The following is a 12702-nucleotide window of genomic DNA, read 5'->3' on the forward strand; positions in this document are numbered from 1 at the left end:
TTCATCCATTTAACTCAACTCCCATTTGATTAACTCTCCTGACCCTAGTTATGCAGTTACAAAACAATACTTTACCATTTCCCATGCACTATACCATCCGGCCCTTGCAGTTTTACATGCCATGGCACTCATCCAAGCAATCTTCTTAGCTTGCTTATGCCTAAGTCATTCATACTTACCAGCCCTGTAATTCCACATATACCCCATCTTAACTGAAAATTCCACAAACTTAACCACCTCCTAGGTCAAGACCTAGGATATGATCACTAGCCAATTGATGGCAACATGGGCATATTCGTTATAGACAAATTCTTAACTGAAAATGATTCACTACTATATGACATCTAATTTTCTGTCAGGTGTAGAGTACAATCATTGATTTAATGCAGAATGTGAATGTGTGATGGCACAAAAAATGCGGCACATAGAAGCAAAGGAATCGCACTCATCAAGTTGTTAAAGAGTATCATATGGCTAGAAGAGAGGGAAAAGAAAAAATAAATATATGAGCAAACTTGGGGAATAGGAATGTTTTAAAAATATAAATGAAATTAGGTTTTCTATTAAAATTTGATTAAGAATAGGAAAGATTTTCAACTTAGGACGACATTGCATATGGACAATGAAAGCAAGATATCGAATGGGAATGAAATGATACTAGAAAAATAGGTATGGCATCTTGATGAACTGTTGAACACTAATATGCTGATTTGGCAATTGCAGAAATAGAAGCAGCCATCAGAAAACTTGAGAACAAATGTCCCAGGAATGGATTTGATACAAGCAGAACTACAAAACATGTAGGTACATAATATTTCAAATAACCTTGCTGACTTATTGCGAAGATCTGGATTAATTAAACTTTTCCCAGAAGAATAGAATCTGAACATAATGGCTCTTATCTATAAGAAAGGTGATGTAATGAACAGCTCCAAATATAGGGGAATCAGTCTGTTATGTACTGCATGTAAAGTTCTTTTCAGCATTTTATATGAGAGGCTTTCCTATTCCTATATGTACAGAATTGCCAGTTCTTGCTGTCAATGTAGAGCCCATCAGGAAAGTCCACAGGAGTACAAATTTTCAGTGTACACCATACTCTTGAAAAATGCAGTGATTTCAGAATTGAAACACACCTCTTCATAGATTTTAGAGCAGCATAGACAGATAATCCAATTTATGTATTTCACCGGAAGAAGCTTATTCAGCTCCAAAGCTACATTAAGAAACATGGTGTTAGATTAAAATTCAGAATGTGTTGTCAGGTCCACTACACATAAAAATATGGATGTTTTAGCCTGCCCTTATTGTTCAACATAGCTCTTGAAAAGGTCATCAGAGATGCTGATATTAACATAAAGAGAACTATCTTTTGCTAATTATTACAAATGATATCTATATCATTTGTAATTGACACAAACAGTCACAAAAGAAATCTTTATTAGTCTGGGAAAGGCAACAAAGAAGATGCATCTGCAAATCAAGAAAAACCAAAATGTATGCCAGTAACAAGGAGAATTTGTGGTGATGGTCCTTCTCAAATAAAAATCGTTTCCTATAAACATGAAATTATACACTGTTTTACATACTTGGATCACAGATTAACTATACCAATGAGAGTATTCAGATCCAAAAACCAATGTTTCCATGGACTTAGAAAATAGTCACAGTTTGATCTCAAGGAAAACGATGATGTACAAAATATTTGTAAGAAAAGTAAAATGACAGATTAGGTTGGGCTGGACATGTTACATGCATGGATAAATAAAATAATACTGTTGAGGTGTTGATTACATCTTGTAATAAACTTTAACAAAAAAAAAAAAAAAGTTTCAAAAAACATTAGGTTGGTCAATTGGTAGAGCCTCTGCTACTAATGGCTCAGTTAAGTAAGTTTGAGCGTGGTTAGTAGTTGGAAGGGGAACCAATCATTCTATGCTGTTGGCACATTCTCCCTCAATGAGTCTTTGGACTCCCTCGAGGTGTCAAATAATAATAATTCCAAAAGGCAATAATTATTCCTATACATAAGAAGGGAGATATTAATAACTGTGATAGAGGAATTAGTCTCCTAAACTCTGTGATCCAAGTATGTAAAACTATGTATAATTTCAAATTTATAGGAAATGATTTTTATTTGAGAAGGACCATCACCACAAATTCTCCTTGTTACTGGCATACGTTTTGGTTTTTTTTAATTTGCAGATGCATCTTCTTTGCTGCCTTTTCCAGACTAATACTTTTCCAGAAAGACAGCAGGAGTAGATGATATTCAACCAGAAATGCTCAAGTATGGAGGTATAAAAGTCTTACAGTGGCTGCACTGCATAGTTCAGAAGGACAAATTCCAGATGATTGGAGGTACCCATATATAAAACGTGAAATAAAACTGAATGTGAGAATTACAGAGGTATTTCTCTACTGAGTGTTCCTGGTAAGATATATGTAAGTATAATTCAGAGACGATCGAGAAGGATTGTGGAAGAGAAGCTTCGTGAAGAACAAGCTGGATTCAGGCCAGATAGAGCTGTCAGGATCAGTTTTTCACTTTACGACAGATAGTTGAGAGATCATGGGAATATCACAAAGATCTGTATTTAAGTTTTGTAGATCTGGAAAAGGCATATGACAAGGTGGCAAGAGAGAAGCTATTCAATACGCTACAGTTATATGGTGTCAATGGGGCATTATATCAAGCAATACTTAGTCTTTATTTGAGTTGTAAGTTAGCAGTTAGAATTGAAGGAAGTACAGGAAGGTGGTTTCATGTTAAATCTGGTGTCAGACAAGGATGTACATTATCCCCTCTGTTATTCATTATCTATATGGATCACATTATGAAATAAAGTGGTATTAAACTGATATCAAAATTGGAGATGTTAATCTCAGCTCTTTGCTTTACGCAGATGACGTTATACTTCTAAATAAATCCGATATACAAGGCTGCAAGATTCCCTGACTAAATTGAATAACTGTTGTAATAGATATGGTATGAAGGTCAGCATTAAAAAAACAAAAACAATGAAAATAAGCAGAAACACTGAAAATATCAACTGCATTGTGAAAGGAGAACCTATAGAACAAGTAAAACATTTCGGCTACTTAACCACAATTTTTAGTGAAGAGGGTAAATTAAATATGGAAATAGACAACGGAATCAACAAAGCTGGTATGGTAGGAAGTCAACTGAATAAATTTATATGGAATAAGTGAGAATTACTCAAAACACTAATGACACCATATATTAGTTGTATACAACACAGTGTTCAAGCCAATAACTTATGGATCTGAGTGCTGGGTTAGAAATAAAACACTTGACCAAAGACTAGAGGCCACAGATATGAGAGTCCTGATAAAGATTAGGGGCATGAACAGATGGCATCAATGGCAATATTATATTAAAAATGGGGATATTAATAATGAAGTTGACATTGTTATCATCCAGGAATGTATTAGCAGAGCTAATCTCAGGTGGTATGGTCACTTAAACAGAATGGGAGAGGAAAGATTAGCAAAACGAAGATTTAGGTGGATAGATACAGTAAAAAAGTGCCTCAGAAGATAGAAATATACGATCTGATAATGTTGGTAGGTAACAGACTGATTTGGAGGAAAATTGTAGATAGGAAGTTAGTAATGATGTGATTCTTCATGCAGTACTATGATATCCTGTACACCCCTTGATGGTATATATCAGAATTTGATGATGATGATGAACTCTGGATATAAAATCTAGAGTAAAATTCTGAAAAATAGACTGTTCCGATTCTATGAAGATATGATAGCAGAATGGATTCAGTAGAGGCCATCTCTTATGCAGGTGGATACTTTACCTTAAAAATTTTATTGGAAAACCATAAAGAATATAATGTGGAAACCCATATTGCTTTTATTTATTATTCTAAGGCATTTGACAGAGTTAACTGCAATAAACTTTTTAAGATATTAATAAATGGTAGAGTTCCTCACCACCTAATTAAAGTGATCCATGATACATATTATTATTAATATTATTATTAGACACCTCAAGGAAGTCCAAAGACTCATCGAGGGAGAGTGTGCCAACAGCATCGAACTATTATTCCCCTTCCAACTACTAACCGCACTCAAACTTGCATAACTTTTTTCGTGAGCCATTAGTAGCAGAGGCTCTACCAATCGACCAACAGACAACATTATTGCAGTAAAAGTTAATCGAAGAATCTCTGACTGGGAACCTATAAACAGGAGAGTAAGGCAAGGTTGTAGGCTATCAGACATTCTCTTCACAATCTATATGAATTCTATAGTAAGAAGTTGGAGATTCACATTATATGGTTATATCCCAATTAACAAATGCACTAATATAGACACAATACTGTTTGCAGATGATCAGACTATACTTGCAACCTCTGAAATGGATCTGCAATACTCTATCCATCATCTTAATCACCAAAATTTCAAATTTAAGGTACTTGTGTTTTAAGGGAGGAGAACCAATAAGAAGTAAAATCTGTTTAGATAATACAATTATTGAACAAATCAACTCTTTCAAATACCTTGGATATCACCTAACCTATAGAGAAGAAAAAGACATAGAAATGAAAATTAAAAATTTCAATAGATCCTTAAATATTATAATCAAGTTTTTAAACGCTCAAAGGTACAAAAACATACTCGGATTAGAGCTTATAAAACATTGGCAAGACCAGTGCTGACTTATGGGTCTTGCCAATGTTTTATAAGCTCTAGTGTCAAAGCTGTATAACTGAGAGCAGACCTCCACATAGCCTTTAAAGGAATGCGGAGAACCGACCAGGGCTTCTGACTTAATGTCCAGTCCTCACTTTCTCGTGGTGCACCCTGTTGGGTATCTACCTGGATACTGAACGAACGAGGATGGGCTGGCAATTTGGGATTTAGCCAACCAAATTGTATTCTTATTGGCTTAAACCAATATAGAAAATGATGGTACAACATGACAAAATTTCATGCTGGCTGGGGCCTGGTTAAACAAAGCCCCCGTTGTTTTCGCCAGGGAACCAGGGTGAACAGCGAAAAGTCAGCTACTGGAACAAATCTGAAAATACACCCCAACTCAACATAACCAGAGTTAAAGATTGGTACTATCAACATATGAAACCTGAATGGCAAAGAAATGGAGCTAGCTGATGAATTAGAATCAGATAAGTACCAGATCGACATAATAGCGGTCACTGAAACAAAAAAGACAAAAACTAGTGAGATCTTTCTGAACAATAAATACAAAATGTTATATTCAGGAAATGACAATCAAGGAAAAGAAGGAGTGGCCATAGTATTTAACACAAAATACGAGGCTAATCTTCTTGAATGACAGGCAGTCACAAGTAGAGTGATGTGGGCAAATATCAGAATGGGGAATTAGACAATGAGACTTATTTGTTCCTATTGTTCCACAGAAGGTTCTATTAAGGTAGAAGTGGAGGAATTTTTTGATGCTTTAGAAAAAGCAACTGACACAATGAAAAAAGAAAAGTTGGTCCTTGTTGAGGATCTAAATAGCAGAGTAGGAAAAGATTGTGAGACATACAAAAATATTTTGGGAAAATTTGGAGAAAAGAGCAAAGTTAATAATAATGGCAAATACCTGTTGAATTTCTGCTCAGGACATGGACTGGTTATTACTAACACCATGTTCCAACATAAAAATGTGCACAAATTCACATGGAGAGAAGAGGCTAGGAATAAGATAAGTCTCATTGACTATGTTATTGTTGATAGTGATGTTTTCTCCCTGGTGCAGGACACCAGAGTGTACAGAGGATTTGAAATTTGAAGCGATCACTATTTAGGTCTTGAGCAGAATAAAAGTGAATTTCTTATTGAAAAGAATAACATGTAAGAAAGTTTTAAAACGCATAAAAGTCGAGCAGCTCTCAGATGTGAACTGTAGACTAAAATACACAAAGATTATTGAAGAAAAAATTAAAGAATTTGAGAACAGGAACCAAACCTTGGAGATTCAGTGGCAAGCCTTGAAGAAAACCCTGATTGATTCAGCCAGAGAGGCATGTGGTGAGGTTGTCTGCAAGGATAGAAAAATAAGAACTCCATGGTGGACACAGGAAGTTTTGATATGCTTTCTTCTTTTCCTTCACTGCCTCTTTAACTTGTGCTCTTAGAGAATACAGAGATAAATGTAAGAAAATTAAACACTGTGTAAAACTAGCTAAACAAAAGTCATGGGAGGACTTTGGCAAGAACATAGAAAATAAATATCAAGAAGGTGGCAAAATGTTGAAATTTTTTCTTGACAATTATTCATAAGACTATTACACTTTTTTTATATAATCTTTGTCAAGTAGCTTTATTTTATCCTCCTACATGTTTCACCAATCTTTTTCTATTGGCATCCTCAGGGAATACAAACTAGTAAGCTAAAATGAAGGTTACAGACTAGGTTATGACTGATGGTTCTAATTCATACAAAAAATTGGTATTGTGCGTGACAATGTGCATGTCTCGTTAACGTGATTTATTCGTTATGGCTCATGACGTAATTGTTATGAAAGTTCATTTCTTTGATGTTTAATGATCTGATAAAAGTTTTCCAAATTTCTGGTAAAATTAGACCTTGATTCTTGTTTAGGTTTTCAGTTTTACAGGCAACTGTAGCTGCTTCTTTAAAGGTTCTTGAATGGTAGTTATCTTCTATGTATGGCATAAGGCTCTTATCCCACTCAATGTGATGGTTAGTAGAGGCAAAGTGGCACGAAAGGCCTGAAATGTCTTGTCTGTTATTTCTGACATATCCTATGTGTTCTTTCTTTCTCGTTTCAAAGCTTCTAGAGGTCTGACCTACGTAACTAATACCACATGAGCAAGATATATTATATACTCCAGAGTACTTGTAGAATGGGTGAGGATCTTTCGGTGATCTTAAAAATTTCCGAATAGTGTTGATTGGTTTGAATGCTACTCTGATCTTATGTGGTTTTAAAAGGTTAGCTAATTTTTTGGAAAGGTTGCTGACAAAAGGAATCGTAATTGTACTGATGTATTGGATGTAATCACATTGTCGATGTGGTATATGAGTAAAGAGAATCTTGTTATAGAGTCTTTTTGGGTAACCATTTACATCAGTACAATTACGATTCCTTTTGTCAGCAACCTTTCCAAAAATTTAGCTAACCTTTTAAAACCACATAAGATCAGAGTGGCATTCAAACCAATCAACACTATTCGGAAATTTTTAAGATCACCGAAAGATCCTCACCCATTCTACAAGTACTCTGGAGTATATAATATACCTTGCTCGTGTGGTATTAGTTACGTAGGTCAGACCTCTAGAAGCTTTGAAACGAGAAAGAAAGAACACATAGGATATGTCAGAAATAACAGACAAGACATTTCAGGCCTTTCATGCCACTTTGCCTCTACTAACCATCACATTGAGTGGGATAAGAGCCTTATGCCATACATAGAAGATAACTACCATTCAAGAACCTTTAAAGAAGCAGCTACATTAGCCCGTAAAACTGAAAACCTAAACAAGAATCAAGGTCTAATTTTACCAGAAATTTGGAAAACTTTTATCAGATCATTAAACATCAAAGAAATGAACTTTCATAACAATTACGTCATGAGCCATAACGAATAAATCACGTTAACGAGACACGCACAATACCAATTTTTTGTATGAATTAGAACCATCAGTTATAACCTAGTCTGTAACCTTCATTTTAGCTTATTAGTTTGTATTCCCTGAGTATGCCAATAGAAAAAGATTGGCGAAACATGTAGGAGGATAAAATAAAGCTACTTGACAAAGATTATATAAAAAAAGTGTAATAGTCTTAAGGTGGCAAAATATTCTGGAGGTTGATGAAGAAGCTTAGGAATGGATGAAAGAGTGCTGTAAAAGGAGTTAGAGATGATAAAGGTGACATGAAAACAGGAGAAAAAGATATCCTTGAAGTATGGACTAATTACTTTGAAAAACTGCTAAATGAAACAAGTAGTGATGACAGCACTGTGGTAAAAAAACACTGACCAGGCATGCAGTCAAGAATACATATCCATACTTGAAGTAGAAAAAGGCATCAAAGGCTTGAAATGTGGAAAGGCAGCAGGAGTAGATGATATTCGACCAGAAATGCTGAAGTATGGTGGTATAATAGTCTTACAGTGGCTGCACTGCATAGTTCAGAAGGCCTGGACAGAGGGAAGAATTCCCGATGATTGGAGTAGAGCTCTCATAGTACCCATATATCAAAAGGGAAATAAAACTGAATGTGAGAAATACAGAGGTATTTCCCTACTGAGTGTTCTTGGCAAGATCTATGCAAGTATACTTGAGAAACAGTTGAGAAGAATTGTGGAAGAAAAGCTTGGTGAAGAACAAGCTGGATTCACGCCAAATAGAGGATGTCAGGATCAGATCTTGACTTTACAACAAATAGTTGAGAAAGCATGGGAATATAACAAAGATCTGTATGTAAGTTTTGTCAATTTGGAAAAGGCATATGCCAAGAGAGAATCTATTCAATACGCTACAGTTATATGGTGTCAATGGGGCATTATATCAAGCAATACTTAGTCTTTATTTGAGTTGTAAGTCAGCAGTTAGAATTGAAGGAAGTACAGGAAGATGGTTTAATGTTAAATCTGGTGTGAGACAAGGATGTACATTATCTATATGGATCACATTATGAAGGAAAGTGGTATTAAACATGATATCAAAATTGGAGATGTTAACGTCAACTCTTTGCTTTATGCGGATGATGTTATACTTCTAAATAAATCCGCTACAAGTCTGCAAGAGTCTCTGACTAAATTAAATAACTTTTGTAATAGATATGGTATGAAGGTCAGCAATAAAAAGACAAAGACAATGAAAATAGGCAGAATCATTGAAAATGTCAACTGTGTTGTGAATGGAGATCCTGTGGAACAAGTAAAACATTTTAGCTACTTAGGCACGATTTTTAGTGAAGATGGTAAATTCCATATAGAAATTGACAACCAAATCAGCAAAGCTGGTATGGTGGGAAGTCAATTGAATAAATTCATATGGAATAAGAGAGAAATTAGTCGGAACACTAAATTAGCTGTATACAAGACAGTGTTCAAACCAGTTTTAACTTATGGATCTGAGAGTTGGGTCAGAAGTAAAACACTTGACCAAAGACTAGAGACTGCAGCTATGAGAGTCCTGAGAAAGATTATAGGCATGAACAGATGGCATCAATGGCAATATCATATTAAAAACGAGGATATTAGGAAAGAACTTGGCATTGTCAGCATCCAGGAGAGCTACGCTCAGGTGGTATGGTCACTTAAATAGAATCGGCGAAGCAAGATTAGTGAAACAAGTGTTCTCTGCCAGGTTGGCAGCAAAACGACCCAGAGGAAGACCAAGATATAGGTGGATTGATATACAAAGTGCCTTAGACCAGCGCTTCCGAAACTGTGGGCTGCGGCCCCCTTGGGGGCTGTAGGTTTTGTTGAGGGTGGTTGTGAAATAATGAAAACAAATTTAAAATGTTTTAAGACTAAGTAGATTTTTTTATTTTAAAAAAAATGTATTTAAGTTATATTATTTATTATTTCTCTTTTGTTATTTTTTATATTTTAATGGAAAAATTCACACATTGGTGTTGTTTCACAAACTTTGCTTCCTGTGTATTTCGGCGCTTAATGAATATTAGTAAATATTGCTTATTCGTATGTTTCGTTTCAAAGCAGTGGTTAATTGTATTTACTTCGAATGCTCTCCAGGGTAACTCCAAATCTTCCTTTCCCTTTCATCACACGTTCGTAATCAGGGACTGTTGATATTGACTTTATATACATATCAAAACTCGTTTTATATTATCACTGTCATCCAAGCTAGTTTTCTGTTAGCAATAAAAGTTTCGCATATACTTCACACATGAAAAAAAAAAAGCTTAAACAAGTTCATGTGGGGAGATAGTAACTCGCTTGCAGTGGTAAACAACAAGCCCTCCCTGACAGCCACTATACTGCAGAGGCAATAAAAACAAGTACTTTTATTATGCCAGTGAATAAGGTATGAGGAGTCTGTGTAATATATTTCTCAACAATAGTTCTAATTAATGAATCCCATGTCCCCTCATACAGAAACTATGCTGTATAGACTGAAACAAAACCATATGTTGCATGGGCAAACACAGTATCTAACTAAAAACTATTGTTATTAATTAGATGTGTGTGAATTCGATTTCCCAAGGCAGCAATAAAATTCAACTGAACGTGTTAAAATTCGTAAAAGTGTTAAAACTAAGTAATATATATATAATGAATGTTGTGGCAGTTTCACATATGGAATTTGGTTGAAGAGAGTCCATCAGATTCTTCCCTTCTCTTTCAGGAGCATGGGTTAATTATTCTTGATATTGTATTGAATTTGAAAAAATTTAATTTCTGTTTCTAATTTTTTTTCCCCTTTTATAATTTTAGGCATGAAAATACAGTAGAGACATATCTATATGCAACAACAATTGGAAGCATTGTTGGTACCTGGTTTGGAGCATTTCCAATACCATTAGACTGGGACAGGCCATGGCAAGAGTGGCCTGTGAGCTGCTGTATAGGAGCCATCTTTGGATATGCTACTGGTCACTTGTTATTTATGTGTCATATGATTAAGCAGATGTTTTATGAACAGAAAAAATTATACTAGATCATTCCATGTGTATATTTTGTTTAAGCATTAAAAATTTTATTGCCTTTTTTTTGTGTGTGTGTGTTGTAATTACGTATCTTATCTCGTTATCCTTTTACATGTTAGGCTCACTAGCTTGCAATGACCTTGCTCCTTATAAACTTGTTGTTTTTCTTCTATATAGTTTACTATGCATCAGAACAAACCTGTTCTCTGGCTAATGTTATGTAGGAACAAGGGATCCTGATTTCCGTGAGAGGAAACTCTTCTATCTTTATATGATAGCATTACCTCACCTTGAAAAGCCTTATATAAAATATCAGTTTTGTAAGGTCTTTTCACATCCTGTGAAGGATTTAAGCTTGGGTGTTTCCACTGAAGGGTTTGTTGTTCACTACCACTGCAAGTAAAGTGCTGTTGATGATTGTTATACATTTCCAAACATATTTTATATATATTTGGTAACTTTTTATGGTATTGACTCACAACACTATACAAGAACAAAATAATAAATATAATTTTTTAAGTAAATGATATTTTTATGGATTTCAAACTGATGCCCTCAGAGCATAGAAGTCATTATCACAGAACACAAGGCACTGCAGTCAAGTAATTGTGGAAACAGTTTAAATTGTAACAAAAAAAAAAACATCCTATTATTGTGCCCTCTAGGACTGGGTATGAGGTAAGTGCAGTGGCATAGCTTGGGGGTCCCACCCTGGGTGGCACTTTGAACCTTTTTGAACTTTTGCAGTTAATTCTAAAATACAGTCTTGAGAACTCGGTTCCAAATATTATAATACTTATAATACTACTGTGAATTTTCCTCACAATTTGCTGTAAGTGTTGCTAGTTGTGAGAAGAGTTTTTCTAAATAAAATTGATTCAGAATTGCCTAAATTACTACGAAATAGTCTTCGCCAATGTCATCGACGATTTTGCTAACAGAAAAGCAAGAAAAATACATTTTAGAATGTCGAAATTAAAGTTGTACTTCAAAAATAAACATAGTATTTTAATTTATTTCCCTATTACATTGTTTTGACTTTTTGTAGTATTTTTGGTGTGTACTGAGAGGGGTGGCAAACTCAGGGACTGCCCTCGGTGACAAAAGCTCTAGCTTCACCACTGGGTAAGTAGTACACTGCCACTGGATTGGAGATGGTCTTAAAATGGTAGCATCTGAAATTTTGGCATTTTTAAATTAATGCAGCCGTACTTGCTTTGGTTCAGAGAATGCTTCATTGAAATGCTAATGCTGTTCCAAAACTAGTCTCTCAGACTTGTAACAGTGTCTAATATAGTATGATAATTTTTATATTTAATCCTGTGAAGGGACATCTATTACATGGTCTTCTAGTCTTGATTTGCCATACTAATGGAAGTATATATACATATTTCTTGTGTTCTTCTAGCCTTGATGTTAACATTAACAGTTACTTCCTTTCTATAAGGAGTAGGCCAAGTTACAGATTGAATATCTTTTATACAGATAGAGTATTCTTCAGGATAATGTATAAAGATTTGTTAGTTTGTATGTTTTAAAAATGGTATAAAGATTATATATCTTTGTGGCACTTTGGCTATCTTTCCATCATTTTGCAAATCCAGAAGCATAAGAAGTGCACTGTGCCTTCAACTTGACCTGCTATAGAAAGACAGGAAAAATTGTTAGCATCTGCCTTGAAGAACACAAAAAAATACAGTACATATGTCACCATTAAGGAACTTAAGGACTGCTGGACCACACACACACACCGGACAGTTCTTCAAAGAGAATTCCAGTGGGTGTCTGAGAGACTGTTTCATCCTCATCAAATTCCTGATCTGTACACTGGGGGATATTATAATGGTACTACATGAAAGGAGTACATTTCCTTTCATGTAGTACCATTATATTCAGACAATGACATATCGTGTTAGAATTGGGGACCATGAGATGGTAGCACTTGTTTGTTTCTCTCTCTTCACTCAGTGCCACTTTAAATTGTTGATAGTCTTGGGCCAACTATCTCTGATTGGCTACTGGTGGCTATTGAACTGTTCACTTGGTA

At 35.0% G+C, this 12702-nt stretch overlaps 1 protein-coding gene across 1 annotated transcript in view; it reads left to right on the plus strand.

Annotated features, from left to right (window-relative positions):
* The window catches only part of PIG-F (phosphatidylinositol glycan anchor biosynthesis class F), a 29943-nt gene extending 19225 nt beyond the window's left edge, over nucleotides 1-10718 (plus strand). Inside the window, exon 4 of the mRNA XM_090411523.1 lies at nucleotides 10444-10718. Within this exon, the coding sequence (XP_090267649.1) occupies nucleotides 10444-10666 (223 nt within the window). The 3' untranslated portion in view covers nucleotides 10667-10718. The remainder of the gene's footprint in view (nucleotides 1-10443) is intronic.
* Nucleotides 10719-12702: the final 1984 nt, after the last annotated feature.

The sequence above is a fragment of the Typopeltis vanoorti genome, chromosome 21 (genome assembly GCF_054136105.1).
Source record: "Typopeltis vanoorti isolate ZY-2024b chromosome 21, IOZ_Tvanoo_1.0, whole genome shotgun sequence".
Classification (NCBI taxonomy): domain Eukaryota; kingdom Metazoa; phylum Arthropoda; class Arachnida; order Uropygi; family Thelyphonidae; genus Typopeltis; species Typopeltis vanoorti.